General features: G+C 41.8%; 2 protein-coding genes across 3 annotated transcripts; one reads left to right on the forward strand and one right to left on the reverse strand.

Moving 5' to 3' along the window:
• Positions 1–1,425: 1,425 nt before the first annotated feature.
• On the forward strand, positions 1,426–14,609 carry ipo4 (importin 4). Its single transcript, XM_085762600.1, has 30 exons — positions 1,426–1,891; positions 2,291–2,377; positions 2,525–2,604; positions 2,713–2,754; positions 2,974–3,103; positions 3,211–3,390; positions 3,534–3,599; positions 3,719–3,820; positions 3,931–4,014; positions 4,134–4,289; positions 4,443–4,496; positions 4,692–4,801; positions 4,940–5,048; positions 5,580–5,709; positions 5,905–6,018; positions 6,315–6,428; positions 6,605–6,728; positions 6,919–7,030; positions 7,127–7,254; positions 7,703–7,780; positions 7,911–7,968; positions 8,340–8,445; positions 8,832–9,025; positions 9,126–9,176; positions 10,522–10,647; positions 11,269–11,495; positions 11,598–11,730; positions 11,919–12,023; positions 12,676–12,745; positions 12,985–14,609. Exons 1-30 carry the CDS (start codon positions 1,826–1,828, stop codon positions 13,113–13,115), a joined length of 3,267 nt encoding a protein of 1,088 aa, XP_085618726.1. The 5' UTR covers positions 1,426–1,825; the 3' UTR covers positions 13,116–14,609.
• On the reverse strand, positions 13,900–15,446 carry LOC146966432 (uncharacterized). Of its 2 annotated transcripts, XM_085762602.1 has the most exons (4): positions 15,061–15,286; positions 14,865–14,964; positions 14,641–14,765; positions 13,900–14,073 (listed from the first exon to the last, which is right to left on the reverse strand). In XM_085762602.1, the coding sequence occupies exons 1-4, from the start codon at positions 15,153–15,155 to the stop codon at positions 13,977–13,979; spliced, it is 417 nt and encodes a 138-aa protein (XP_085618728.1). In that variant the 5' UTR covers positions 15,156–15,286; the 3' UTR covers positions 13,900–13,976. The 2 variants fall into 2 exon arrangements, with proteins under 2 accessions (XP_085618728.1, XP_085618727.1); XM_085762601.1 differs by lacking the exon at positions 13,900–14,073 and having other exon boundaries at positions 14,469–14,765; positions 15,061–15,446.
• Positions 15,447–15,924: the final 478 nt, after the last annotated feature.

Raw genomic sequence — 15,924 nt, forward strand, 5'->3', positions numbered from 1 at the left:
CACCTTAAGTCAGTTTTATTGGCCATGATGGTTAATTTGCCCTCCAGGCTATTCATTTTACAAAATGTTTTGGTTAAATGTACAAAATTTTTATTGAAAACAAAACTGGACATTCACTACAACTTACATGAAAAGGACATTTTGTTTTACTTTGAAAATAACAAAATGGAAAATGATTTTTTTTTTGTAGGCTACAACTTGTTTTATATTTAGCTAGGTAATACACAAAAAGAAATGGACTAACAGCAAACCAAATTTTACACTTTATTTGCAGGAACTTTATCAATACAGCACAGACATCAATGGACTTCAAACACCAAAAGCTTTAAAAACAAACTCTATTTTGCAGAAATTTTTAATTAATTAATATGTTTTTTTTCTTCTCTTTCTCTCTCTTTGTATATTTATACCTTTTTTCTCTCTTCCCCGGGCTCAACAGTTTTTGTTATGTATGTAATTATTAAAGTTTAAACTTTTTTTTTTTTTACAAAAATCTTTGGAGCCAGTAGTGTTTAGCCCAAGATTTATTCATAAGATATAAAAAAAAATCAAAATGTTTATGCAGAAATGTAGAAGCAGGGGAGAGCAAGAACACATTTTATTTAGATGCAACAGACAGTGGTGCAGCAATTATTAGTTTTTTTTTTAAAGGTAATTGATAGAAAAAAAATCTATTTTTTAAAAAATGCATACCTAATAGTTTATCTGTATTCATTTATAAATTAATATAGTTGAACCTTTTTTTTTTCTTTTCAAAATTCTTTATTGAAAAAGTGCAAAAATAAACAATACTGGCATTTTTCATAGTGCATAGTACATAAGTGTCAAAGGAATGCCAGGTGAACATAATTCAACATTAGTGCAAGCTAACTCACAACAGGAACATACACATTAGTGTTTCAATAGAATACATTCAGAGCAGTTGAAATAAAATTAAAATAAACATCTCAAAATAAATAGTCAAAAATAAAATAAATATAAAATAAAACAAACATTGATTTCATAAGGGGGATTCAAAACAATTTTAGTTATTCATTTCAGTGAGAAAAAGTTATCATATAGTTTTTGTGCCTTTTATTTCTGTTAAAAGTTTTAGGGATTTCATATACAATTTTGATTCATACCTTCTTTTTACAGTCTATGATTCATACATGAAGACAATAAATTTGGGGGATGACTTCATAACTCTATTCTTGTGGGTGAAAAATTTTGCTAGACAAAGAATTAAACTGCAACAGAGTTCATCATATTTGTTTTGTAAGATCATCCCGAGAAATAGCAGCTGGAAAGAATACTATTTTTTGTTATTAATAGTTTATCTGTATTCATTTATAAATTAATTTAGTAGTCAGTTAAACCTTTGATGTGTTTTTCTCCCAGCAGGTGGCGGTAACACACCTACTTGTTAGCAACCGCTTTATCGCAGGAGAAGAAGAGGCAGCAGCAGGCAGCAGCAAATAGCAGCAGAAGAAGTGGTAGAACTGCCCGGTTCCGTCCCACGTGCGGGGCAGTTGGACCAGCGCGAGAGCCGATCTGACACATTTCACTTCCTCCGCTTCAATATCCGACTGTTTCGAGGATAATTTCCACGTCAAATCGGTAGCTAAGTTACTAGCGCTTAGTTTGAACCGGAGGCACCGAGTCATTATTATTATTATTGATTCCTGGGACACCACCACCACCGTCGCCAACACAGCAGCAGCAGCTAAAGGACAAACTAACTGCTGTCGTGTCGGTTTATTGGGTGGAAATATTTAACGGTAACTTGGTAACGGTCACACGGATCATCAGACGAAGCCGGTAACGTTGCCGCTGAACTATCAAGATGACAGCCGAACTGGAGCAAATCCTGTTGCAGATGACACAGCCTGACAACGCGGTTATTCAGCAGGTGATGCCACAAAACACTTTTATCCAAGTTTTTTTTTAATTAGTTTTTTATTAGTTTGTTTTTAAATTAAAAGACAACAAATTTGAAATTCGACGGTTAAAGCCTAGCAACGGTTGTCGAATTGAGCTGGCTAACGTTGCTAAGCTACAGTTAAACCATAGTTACTTTAGACGTACGTATGTGTATAAGTTACGTATATATACACAATAAGTCTATGGGCAGTGAAGTTAACTTTTACTTTTGTCAAGTTTGGTTAACTTTCATCAAACACCTTTATTGAGAATAGTTTGGCTTATGTTGAAATGTATTTGTGTCCTGTTATTTCCCATTTCCTACTATGTGGAAGCCTGTCAGACTCAGTAAGATCCTCCTTGTCCCTTTTTTTTTTTTTTCTTTTAGGCCACAGCCCAGCTGAAACAGGCTTTTAAAGACCCAGCCATTATTCCAGCCCTGTGTGCTGTCATGAGTGGCTCCCAAAACCCACAGGTATGGGGTGTGTGAGTGAGTGAGAAGTGAAATACTTTGTTCATCCTATGGGATCCATGTTTCCTTTCTTGTGTGTATGAGAGAGTCAGCTGTGCGCTTTTATGAATGTCAACCATCTGAAATCCTCTCCTCATGTTACCTCCCTAGATCCGCCAGTCGGCTGCAGTGATGCTGAGAATGAGAGTAAAGAAACATTGGAAGAAGATAAGCCCTAACGACAGAGAGAGGTTTGTTTATAACTTTAACATTGAAGCATTTCACAGTGTCACATTACAACCAAATATTGTGGTTGAAATTAAGTTGAAAATGAGTTAATTCGTTCTTTTCTTGTACAGCCTCAAGGAGGTGGTGTTGCAGACCTTCATGCAGGAAACAGAGTAAGCATTTCACACTATATAATAACTTTTTCTTACATTGCTGTGATTTTTATTTCATATTACACTGACTTAGCAGTTGAAACAAGACAAAAGAGCATGCAGACCCTTATAAATACTGTAATAGCCAAATATTTCCCCCCCAAATTAATGTGGCTATTCATACTTGTCATAAATGATTAAGCCTGGACTCCTGTCTATGTTTCTTTTTTCTTTCTTCAGGCACACAGTGCAGCACTCCCTGTCCCAGCTGTGTGCAGTGATGGTCAAACATGAGACACCGGACCGCTGGCCCGCCCTCCTGCATCTCCTCAGTCAATCCACCAAGAGTAGCAATCCTAATGACAGACAGGTACAAGGTTTATAAAATAACAAGGAATTAAGATAAGGTGTTAGAATTGACATTGACAACATTGGTATTATATTGTAATACATGTTCATGGTCATTTGTACTAATAGGTTGGCCTCCTGCTGCTGAATAAAGTGATGGATTCCAACCCTGAGCCCTTCAAACCTCACTACTGCCAGCTGCTGCAGCTGCTGAGCGCTGTACTGCAGGACCACAGCAACCCAACAGCCCTGTATTATTGCATTCTGACCCTCACAGCCATAACTGCCTTCATCGGCACAGAAGAGAAGGTAGTGTTACTATTCTCCACTTAATATACCATAGATTACATCTCTATTTGTCAATGCATTATCTTTTTCGATTACAGTGTGGTATTTTTGATTCCATAGAAGATACTTTTTAATGTCTAAAGTGACATTTTGCTGCCTTTCAGAACCAGATGAACTCTATCGTCCCAAGTCTGATAGTCGCCCTGAAACACCTCATCAAGGCAGATCAGGTAAATTGTGACTGTGAAAATGGCTGCTGTTCCTGCTGCCGGCCAAGTGGATTTAAAAGTAATAAATCCATACAAACCACACCTGTTGAATTGACTGGGTTTGTCACTGTCTTGAATAGAGCCAAGCCAGTGAGGCCATGGAAGTGCTCAATGAGCTCATGGAGAGTGAAGTCTCCATCATCGTCCCTCATGTTGCTGACATTGTTCGCTTCTGTTTGGAGGTAGGACGAATGTCTTTGTAGTTTCTGTTCTCCCCAGTTTTAAAGTGCAAACATTTGAACTGGAAAATTATTGTCGTTTGTTACCTACTAACTTTAAAAATGTGTATCAGGTGGGCAGTGACACTACACTGAGCGACTCTCTGCGGGTGAAAGCTCTCTCTTGTATTGCATTCCTCATCAAGTTGAAGAGCAAGGTAAAACATCCCCCGGCTACTATGAATAAATGTGTATATATATCTATATATTCTGATATTTTCCTATTGTTTGTAATGGGTCGTAAATGTCAAGATACTTACCTTTCTCTCTCTAACAGACGGTGCTGAAACAGAAGCTGCTGAACCCCATCCTGCAGGCCATTTTCCCTATACTTGTTGCAGCTCCCCCACCTGGCGAGCAGGACCCAGAGGACAACGAGGACGACACTGGAGACGGCACAGACAATGACAACCCCAAACACTGTTCTGCACAGGTAGGGAGAAGTTATTTGGTTGTGTTAATATTCTGTGCCATTCTTTGTGGTCTACAGTTTTGTGACACAGTTAACTTTTCAGAAACTGCCGCTGATTCAGCGTGCTGCTTCAAGCTATGGTTTTAACCTGCCCAATTGTTTGTGTATTTCCAGATTATTGACACCATGGCTCTCCACATGCCTCCAGAGAAACTGATCCAACAGCTGGTAAGCCATCTGGATCGAAACAATAACATGATCTGTAATACTTCCTTTTTCACTTTCTTGATATGGGCCTGGTGTATCTATTTCCATCACAAGGAATCCTTTCATTAAAAGTTAACAGTAGACTATTGGTTAATGCAGGTTTATTTATTTACATACTGCCTCTTAACAAATGTATGTTTTTGTCTCTTTTTTCAGATGCCCCTCGTCCAGACTTGCCTTGCCAGTGAAAACCCCTATCAGAGGAAGGGGGGTCTCATGTGTCTTGCTGTGCTGGCCGAGGGATGTGCTGATCACATTCGCACCAAGTGAGTTCAGTTGACATTCAGACTTTCTCTGTGATTCATTTATTTTTCTCCAAAGACCTAGAGTCTCTATGATTAATGGATTCATACCAGACTAGTGACAATCACAAATACTTGTCTAAAACTGTGTATCTCTGTTAGGATGCTGTCGTCTGTGCTGCAGACAGTGTGCCGCAGTCTTTCTGACAGCAATCAGGTGGTCCGCAGCGCAGGACTCTTTGCCCTGGGACAGTTCTCAGAACATTTACAGGTGGGTCATGATACACATCACAACATATACAACAGTCCTCATGCTGTTTTCTGCTCTTGCACTCAATATTACTAGACATTTTATTCTCTATTGTCACCTAAACCAAGGAAGTTATGTTTTTTTTTTTGTCTTTCTGGTCATTGTTACACAAAAAGAACTGAAATAATTTCAATAAAATGTGGTAGAGGTTCAATTTGGTTCAGCACCACGTAATGATCTGGTGGAAGAAAATGCTGAATCCACATTACACATAGTTGTACTTATTATGAATAGTATGTAAGAATGCTTATGGCATCATTTAGTAATGCTTATGTCATCATTCAACATGCAACTGATACAATTACACGATAACAACAGCATGTGTGACACAGCAGTGAAATAGGTCATGCAAACTGTTTACTGCTGATGTCACCTTTTCACACAACGGGCAATAAAAATAAATGAATAAATCTACAAACTCTGTCAGGTTGTTTGGCCGAGGTGCTCTTCTCAGTGCCTTTTCTAATTCTCTCTGTTTCCTCTGTGTCACAGCCCGAAGTGAGTAAATATTGTTCAGAGCTGATGCCTTTGCTGTTGGGATACCTCTCGTCTTTGAACCAGGCCAAGGTCGGCCATGTCACCAAGGCCTTTTACGCCCTGGAGAACTTCATGGAAAACCTAGGTAAGCAAAAAGAGAGACTCACACACAAGAACCTGCACAGCATGACCTCCTCAAGTGAAGACAAAAACACTTCCACAGGCTTCCCTGACATTGATTCAGATGATAATGACTGTCAAGGGAACCACAGGAAAAACATACTAATCTAAATACTACTGACCTGGATGTTTTATTTCCTCTTTTTTTCTCCCTTAACAGGCTCAGATATTGAGCCCTACCTGCCCACCCTGATGGAGACCATGTTGTCTGCCCTCAACAACACTGAAAACCTCAAGATCAAAGAGCTCACTGTGTCTGCCATAGGTGCCATAGGTAAGAGTTCAAAGATTTGTCCAAAGACTTGCATGAGATAGTACACGTTTTTCTGGTGTAATGTGTAAACTAAAGGTTGAACTTGCATCTTTCTGAAGCAATGTTCAGTTTTGTCACCGTTAAGCTACTGATGGCATACAAAGCTATTTTTGGTGCAAAACAACTGACAGTGAAAGCAGCTGACAATTTATGTGATGTCAGCCTGCAAACACTCGACCCACTATGAATAAAGTTTGCAAAGAAAGTATTGTGAAAGTGAAGTAACTCATGACCATTGTGAATCTCTGTCTCATCAGCCAACGCTGCCAAGGAGCTGCTGGTTCCCTACTTCCCTCCAGTTATCGAGAGCCTGAAGGGCTTCCTGACCACGACCACAGAGGAGATGAGGTCTCTGCAAACTCAGTCCTTGGGTAGGTAAACCTGGGGAGGAAACAGCTGTGATACTGGTATATTTACAACACAAACATATTCATACTATTCATACAAATTCCCGAGTTGATCTTATACTTAAAGCAATGAAATACTGCATCTGACTCTGTGTCAGCAGCATGAATGGATGGAGGTTTATCATGTTTTGTTTTGTCAGATACCCTCTCTGTGCTGGCCCGTACAATCGGCAAAGACGTCTTCAGTCCTCTTGCAGCAGAGTGTGTACAGCTGGGCCTCAACCTGACCGACACCATAGATGACCCTGACCTGAGACGCTGCACGTATGTCATTTAGATTTGAAGATGCATACAGTTATGAACTGAAGGGGTTTTGTGTTTATATCCTAAATCTATTCCTTCCTGTATGGAGCCTGTTAGAGTCGACTTTCTGCTTTTCTGTTGCTAGAGATAGAATAAAATAAATCCATTCAAGATATCTTTTCCCTCACCTGTCTTTTCCTCTCTCTCTTAGGTACAGTCTATATTCTGCTGTATCCACAGTGAGCCCTGACTGCCTGACCCCTCACCTGACTGCTATCACCACAGTCATGCTGCTTGCCCTCAAGTCTAATGAAGGCATCACGGTATGAAATATATAAATTCAGCATCCTCAAAGAGACCAGCCATGATATAAATACAATACAGTGGTTGATGTTTTTCTCCCCTTCTGGTCTTTGCAGGCACACATCGAGGAGGACAAGACATTTGTCCTGCTAGATGATGACGATGATGACGACAAAGGGGAAGGAAAAGATTCGGATGATTTTCTGGATGATGAGCCTGAGACAGAAGTCCATGATATTGCAGGGTAGGAGCTGCACGCATATTCAGTCCAGACTGTTTTTGGACAGTTATACTTATCTACCGTTTTTCAGCTCAGTTCAGCACACACCATTGTTGAATGGCGTTTGTATTTTGTCTTAAAAGTTGTTTGTATTTCTAGGTATTACACCTAAATAATATTACATGTGCCTTGTCCTTTCCTCTGTTATACTCATTCTTGACTCGAACTGGATTTTGGCAGCAATCCCTAAGTCTTCATCCTTATGTGCTGTATAAGACCTTGGTTACCTTAGAAACAGAGCAGAATATTGTCTCCAGATGGCTTTCAGTGTTAATAATGGCTAAACAGTAAAACATTGCATAACACAGAAGGCGAGTGTGGTGTAACGCAAAATTCATGCATATATTTATTCACTCTCCCTGCTGGGGAAAGGATTGTCTGGATGCATCTGACACTGTTCATCATCTCTCAGGTTCAGTGTGGAGAACGCCTACATTGATGAGAAGGAGGATGCCTGTGACGCCCTGGGAGAGATCGCCTTCAACACAGGGTTGGTTGATCCTCTGATGTGCAGTTGTGCTTTAAATTAGTGATAATTAATATATTTAATTTATTTTAACTGTGACTTTTTAAAGATTTAACAGAAGCGTAACTTGTGTTTCTATGGTTTCCCTCGACAGTGTTGCCTTTCTTGCCTTCCTGGAGTCCAGCTTCCAGCAGGTTTATGAGATGAGAGATGTAAGTGACTCTACCTGGCTGATTGGCCCAATCATTCCTCTAACAGGCTGTGTGGGGCACTTTTATGTATACATTGTTCATTAATGGCCTCCCTTTATTGCCTACCATTTTCTTGTGGGAGAACCTTGTCTGTCCTCCCAGGAAATCAGGGTTAATTGATATTCATTTCCCTAGTGTTGAATGTGTTGAATGTGTTGGTCAGGGACACTCCAGAGGTCAAAAACTGACGTCCAGTTGATGGATGGTCTCGACTTGTGACACCATTGACCTGTCATTAAGCTCTTGTGTGTGAGTGTGTATGTGGTGGATTTTTGTTCAATTCAGCACTGTAACTTTGTTCCATATGCTTCTACACTTCCCTGCCTCACCAGTTTCCCCATGAGGACGTTCGCAGGGCAGCATTCGGAGCCATGGGGCAGTTCTGCCGAGCTCAGCACAAAGTGTGGAAGGAGAATCCCACCGAGGCCAACCACCACGGTAAAAACTCTCCTCTCAGGAACTCTGCTGCTGTTGCTATTTTAGGAAATACTGAACCGCGCAGTGCTGCTGCTTGCTGCTCTAATGAGATTATTAATGAACAACATCAAGGGAGATGAAACGAGTAAAGATTGTTCAGGCCTGCCAACCTGTACACAGTATGCAGAGCAGGAACACATTTTGACAAAGTAAATTGTTGACATTTTGGTGTATTGCCCGTGTGCTGCAGATGGCATCGTATTCACATTATGAAACAAAGCAGTCATATTCATAATTGAGCAGAGCAGATCATGGCACCTTGGTTGAAAAAGTTTTTAACATATTAAATGGTTTAATATAATTGCTTTTAGAAAAGATAAACATTTTTCTTTTTCCCCATTGCCCAGCTCTACTAAAGTTGCTGGACATTGTCATTCCTTGCTTTTTGGAAACGATTCGTGCGGAGCATGAGCGCCAGGTTGTGATGGGCATCCTGGAATCCATGAACGGTGTCATGAAGTCCTGTAAGGAGGAGGTTTTCAAAAATCCTACTCGCCTCAAGGAGATCAGCGAGGTGATTCGTGACGTGCTCAAGAAGAAGGTGAGAAGAGGGAAGACAAGTCGAGGCTGGGGGATGGCAGCATTATCCAAACGTTGATGTCATGTTAGTAATTCTGGCCCTTTTCTCCCTGTCCGTCCAGACTATTTGCCAGGACTGTGGTGATGAGGAAGCTGATGATGAAGAACAACAGGTTAGATCTCCTCACTCTACAAGAGCCATGAACACTCAGTTAATAGATCTGTTCGTGTAGCTAAGTGCAATACAGAAAGCCATGTGTACACAGTTCACATCAACCATCAGAATGGGAACGACAGGGATTTCAGTGATTTTTTACTGTGACATGGTTGATGTTACCTGACTGGTTTGAGTATTTCTCAAACTGCTGTCGTAAGTGTCCTCAGGCAAAACTTGCCTGACAGTAAAAAAGGAATCACCATTTTAGAGGGTTTACCTGCGCTCTATCTGCGCTTTATATGAATTTCCCTTGAGGGGCGAATAAAGATGCATCTATCTATAGATGCCTATGCAAAAAAAAAATGCTTACACGCTAGTTTTGATATAAAAAGGAAAACGGATAACAGATAAGCACTCATTTGAGCGGTGTTGAGCAGAAAAGCATCTCATAATGCACAGAAAGTGAAACCTGTAGGCTGATGTGCTACAACAGCAGCAGGAGGGTTCCTCTCCTGTCAGCAGAGAGCGGAGATCTGAGGCTGCAGCAGGCGCAGGGCCGCAACAACTGGACAGATGAGGACTGGAATAGTGTAGCCTGCTCTGATGGAGCTTGATTTCTGCTGAGATACACAGATGATGCACTCGGAATTTGTTGTCGCCAGCACGAATCCATGGACCCGGTCGGCCTTGTGTCAATAGTACAGGCTGCTGGTGGCGGTGCTCTGGCGTGGGGTTGTTTTCTTGGCACCCTTTGTGCCCCTTAATACCAGTCAATCATGGTTTGAATGCCACGGCCGTACAGTATTGTTGCTGACCGTCCCTAGTGTACATCCACAGTAGACCCTTCATTTAATGGCTAGAGCCAGCGTGATGATGTAGAAAGCAATGTCAGAAAGCAATAGTGGTCTACAGTCAACTATTATTCAGAATATGACAATATTCAGAATTTGATGCAGGTCACCTTTAAAAGTGCATTTCATTTAGATATCCCAGTTTGTCTGCCCACTCTGAATTTTTTATTTTCTGATATTAAAGCAAGGGTTTTACAGGAAGGTCTTTGAACATGTGGACAGTGCATGCAGTATATCATTTGCAAGGCTGGGGGAGAGATCAAGGGGCCTCCTCAGGGCTGAAAGGTGAAGTCAATAATAAAGTGACAAAACCTGCAGTTTCTAAAATAGCCATTTGAGGTCGTCCTTAAAAAAGTGAGTCAGTCCCACTAGACTCTGAGGTTAAGATGTCCAACGTTAGAGCAGAAATATAAACACGTTTACAGGGTTGTTTGTTTTCAGTGTCCACGTCCCTGTCCAGTATCTCTACCCATCTCTAAGAGCTTTCTGTCGGTGTGCTGTCTGTTTCAGGCCGAGTATGATGGTATGCTCCAGGAATTTGCTGGGGAGGGAATCCCTCTGTTGGCCTCCTCTGTCCCTGCAGACAGCTTCGCCCCTTTCCTCAACGACCTGCTGACTCTCATCACCAACAAAGCGGTGAGTCTGTGTGCACTCAACGTTCACAAGGCCAGTAGTTTAACAGAATCCTGTTCGCCCAGACACATTGTTATGCCTTTGTGCCAGTGACACTCTCTCTCTTCCCGGGTGCGTGCGTGTGTGTCTTGCTCTAACCGAGGGTAAATGAGGTTAATAAGGTTTGTAATGGTTATTGATTACTACTGTGCAAGGCAAACTCGGTGTTGAAAGATACAGGCAGCTGTAACAAAGCTGCAGCAGACACTGATAATGTAGACAAATGTGAGGCAGTTCAGCAACACACACACACGCAGGCAGTGTATCTAGAGTGTTGAAACACTTTGCTACTGCATGTTTAAACTTTACAGTGGTATGCAAAAGTTTGGGCACCCCTGGTCAAAATTTCTGTTAATGTGAATAGTTCAGCAAGTGGAAGATGAAATGATCTCCAAAAGGCAAAAAGTTACAGATGACACGTTCTCTTTACATTTAAACAATATATATATATTTTTATTTTCATCATTTTCAAAATGACAGAAAAGGAAAAGTTTATTCTAATATACTACATTTTTCTCTTTAGGTCCTTCTTCTGAATTGATGCTCCAGTGTCAGACTCATGCTTCTTCTCTGTTTCCACATTAGAAAGCCTCCTGCACCGTGGCAGAGCGCTCCTTCTCTGTGGGTATTCTCGGTGAACTCCTGCAGGCCCTTGTGACCTCACCTGGCGGCAGGGGACTGGCCGGCCGACTGTCCAATCGTTTACTTCCTGTGCTGGTGGCCGGAGTGCGCGACAGTGATGCTGAGGTTCGCAACAATAGCGTCTTTGGACTTGGATCTTTAGCCGAGGCCGCCGGGCCCATCGTTGTGTCGTATCCTTCTTACCAGTGTGTGTGTGTGTTTATGTCTGTGATGATTGTGCATAATCTGAGGAATATTCACACAAAGGCGTTCCTTACAAAAGTGTGTTCCAGAGACTTTCCCATGATGCTGTCTGTGTTTTCCAACATGCTGTCCAAAGAGTCAGACGCGAGAGTAGTTGACAACCTGTGTGCTGCTCTTTGCCGCATGATCAAGAGTAACGTGGAAGCTGTTCCTCTGGAGCAGGTACAGACCTCTTCCATTTCCTTCACATTTTGTTATGCAACAGTTCTTATGTATCTTTAATGAAAATCATCCTTTACTGATCGACAGCCAATCGATGCATTCCTGTTTGATTCTATACAAGCTCAGCTAACGGCAGAACTCTGAGTGTGTTGTTGTTCAGTCAGCTCACGTACTGTGCTCTGTGACAGGTTGTCCCTGCTCTGGTGGCTCGTCTTCCCCTTAAAGAGGACATGGAGGAGAACAAGACAGTGTACAGCAGCCTGGCCATGCTCTACACACACAGTCCTGCTCTGGTATTAACATCCCCAGTGTAGAGAAAATACATGATGAGATTCTGTCTCTGTTGTGAAGCTTGACATAAAAATAATGTAGTCTGAAATATTTTTATGGAGATATTATAATATCACCAAGATTTCTGGAGATTTTCCTAGAAAACAGTTCAGCTACATAGAAACTCAGGGAAAATACTGATGTGAGACTTTTTCTGAGAAGAATAACCAGGCCAGTCATTTGTTTTATTAAATGTTATATTTTATTCTGTATATTCCTGCAATCTGCCACATTATTCACACAGTATTTCAACCCATGATCAGGGCATCTTAAACAGTGAAGCAGGGCTTTGACTACAGGTGTTGGCAGCTGTTTTTTAAACCTGCTTCCTCATTGGATCCCGTGAGGTGTGGCATCGCTCCCTGAAGCTCTTTCTGTCATAACAGTGTAGTATGTGAAGTGCCATGATTTTCAAATCAAAAAACATCAGTAGTTCCTCCTTATGTGCATAATTACAACCCAGCTGAAACTCCTGTAGTCTGAGCCCGGCTTCAGTCAAAAGCCAGCAATACAGACAGAGAAGGAAGGTGCAAACATGTGATTCAGAGCATCACTGTGTTATCTCCAAGACAGCGTGTGGTTGTGTGATGATAACACTTTTTTCTCCCTTCTCAGATTGTGAAGCTGATGAAGCCCATAGTTTCTGCTTCCAGTCAAGTTCTGGGCAAAGACAACGTGGACGAAGGTGAGTGTCATTACTGAAGTCAGGATCAGCACTTTTTTTAGTGGCCTGTTAATATAGTGAAGCAGTTAACCACAAACAAAGTATTTCATTTAGTTTTATGCTTCCCTTCACTAAACCTTCACAATGAGCCTCACTGGCAGTTCTCAAATCACTGTTTTTACAGTATTGATCCATTTCAGTGGCCCAACTTTACTGTTTGTCTTTCACCCATAAACTTCTCTCCTGTCTCTCCCCCACAGAAACCAAGAGCACTGTGGCCATGATGATGAAAGAATTTGCCCAGCACCACTCGGCAGAGTTCCAGTCAGCTGTGATCTCACTCAGCGGAGAGCAGCAGGCCAAAGTCAGCGCAGCCATCTCCGCCTCGTAGCCCACACACACATCCTTCAGCTCTGAAGTGAAAACTAGACAACAATAAATTTTTATACTGTAGGTGTAAAATGAGACTGTTATTGGTAACGGTTCCCTAAAGGATCTCTAAATAGCACTTCAGCTATCTACCATAGATATTATTACATTCAGCAGTTCTGCTTCTGAGTATTAACCATTAATTTATTTACTGATGTGCATGCTATTTTTCAAGTTTTATTACTGTTAAAGTTCCGGTTCATGATCCTGTATTGTTACCATTTTACAACATTTTCCTGTCGGTGTCTGCTCTGGATTACCTCGGCTGTGCCACATTTGCTGAATCTGAAGTAATGAATTGGATTTTCCTGATAAATGTAATAGTTCAGCTCCATCTTCCACTGTAAGTCAGTGGACTTTCGACATGGGAGCTCCATGCGTTCTGTACTTGTTCCACCTTAACCACTTGAAGGGATTTCTGTAACGGGCCAACACTGAAGCTGTGCACAGGTTCTGCAGCAGAGCTTTGTTGTTGTTTTAGTATAACTCCATTCAATGGCATCCTACAACACATTTGACAAGTGCACAAGCATTTTTTACAAATGCAACAAATTCAACGTCAACCTACAATTCTTGCATATTATATCATCAGCCCAGTTAATGTTAAGCTTTTAAATCTCGCCTCCACATGGAAACAACCTGACGCCATGAAGCCTCTAAATAAACACAAACTTGCCCTCCTGAATCAAAATGGAGTTAAAAACTTTCCTCCACCACGGCCTTTTTTAAACTATTGTGTTAGCCTCTTTTGTTTTTTAAAGAGCAAACAAATGGGCAGCTTAAAAAGGCACTGCTGAGACAACGGTGACTTTTCCGTAGCTCCTCAGATCTCCCGCTGTCCCTCGGCCTCGGTCAAGTCAGGCTGCTTTTTTTCCATGTCCAACGCCATCGTCATCTGCACTGGCGTCAACCCATCCTCCTCTGGCACAGACACAAACAGGCCTTTTCAAATGCATGTTTATCTACAGTATATGAGGACTAATACTTAATATTTGTAGCACAACAGTGAAAAGATGCAGTCTGCTTTATGGTAATAGCGACTATTTCTGTTTTTCTTCATTTACTGACGTCGTCTGTGGCAAACAAACATGAATAAACGGCAAACACTGGGACAAGTTGAAAAGATTTCACACATCTGTGCGAGCGCTGAGGTCCGAGGTTCGGTTTGGACACTGATGTAATGTTTGGGATGAAGTCATTTCACTACCTGAGGTTGTAACACACCGTTGTGATCACACATCAGCCTGACAACAGAGGTTGCTGCTGTGTGACTTTTCTTTTTAGGTTTAGCTTGTGCAAAAACAAGTTTCCTTAATTATACTGTTTGTTTGTTTGTTTTGTTAATAAGAACCCTGAGGCAACGCTGACATGTCATGAAATAAATAACATGAATTGACCCTTTGTAACCAGGAGTAACTGCAACACAAAGTGCCAATAAAAGGTGAATATATTGTAACCAATTGATTGAAACTGCTTCCAGACCTGTGCATGTCTGCTTCCACGGCAGGATGTCCACCCCGGTGCGACAGAAGGAGCGGTCGGTGTGCGCCTCGGTGCTGTACAGGATCTCCTGCAGCTTTTTATCTCCAGGCTTCTGGGCTTTCACACGAACCTAGAAAGAAAAACAAAAAATATCAAATGTATTCATGTCATTTGTTTTACAGCCTCATTCTTTTGTAGAAAGTTTGTTTCCTGTCATCTAAAGTCGTACTTCCAGGATGGTGATCTCCTTCTCCTTCAGCTTCCCTGCTTTGTTCTTCACCTGCGTCTTCTTGGTGTCGACCCACACCACCCTCTCCTTCACCTCAGACCTGGACGCATCAGAGAACACACACTTGGAAAAACAAATCCACCAAAAAAAAAAAAACAGTTTCCCTCCCTAAAAATCTTTCCCCCCACACACTCACTCTTGGATGCCCAGGTCGGCCAGCGTGGTGTCCAGGAAGGGGAAGGGTTGGTGCGCCAGGTCGGTCTGCACCTGGATGGGCAGCGTCACCGACATGGGGATCTCCCACTCCAGCTCCACGCACACCCTGCCCCGTGGCCTGGGGGTCTCCCTCTCTGCAGCCTCCTGATTCGCTTCCCCTCCCTCCTCCTCCGATGACAAGATTTTTGTCTCGTCGGCTGCCAGCTTGACTTACTGATAAGTACCTCACAAATGAAAACAGAATAGAGTGATATATCCCTCTCTCTCTCTTCTCTAAAGCTCCTGCTTGTGTTGTTGTTGTTGCAGATGGTGTCTGGTCCTCGGTCTCGTCCCGGGTGTTGATGATCCAGAGCCGCCGCCTCTTCTCCTTCTGATGATGATGATGATATCCTCTGGAAAGTGTGAGTGTGTGTGTCTCTTAATACATACAGACCTACGCTCCACCCTCCCTGGCTTGATATAAGCAGTCGGTGTGAGTGTGTGTTATGTGTCACTCAGATGTGAGGTTTATTAGACTGTCAGGGAGGTGATGGACAGATGGGGGTGTTTGTACAATGAGGTGTTTGTGTGGATTAGCAGTGACCTAGGCCATGAAGAAGTCAAGAGTTGAGTCAAGTGTGTGTTTTTATTTATTTTTTTACTCTAAATGTGATGTAATATCAGTTCTGAAGTTTGTGTAGGAATAATGCAATAGAAATTTCAACCTATTTTGTGATGTAAAACTGATGTTATGTTATATTTAAAGCAGGTAAATTTGAGTGCATGACGCATGACAAAATGTCAAGAGGTCACTGTGTAATTCCTCTGACAGTGGAGGTTGACATGAGCTGTTCGCAGCGCAGCG

The sequence above is a fragment of the Trachurus japonicus genome, chromosome 20 (genome assembly GCF_045865225.1).
Source record: "Trachurus japonicus isolate A0001 chromosome 20, Traja_1.0".
Lineage (NCBI taxonomy): Eukaryota > Metazoa > Chordata > Actinopteri > Carangiformes > Carangidae > Trachurus > Trachurus japonicus.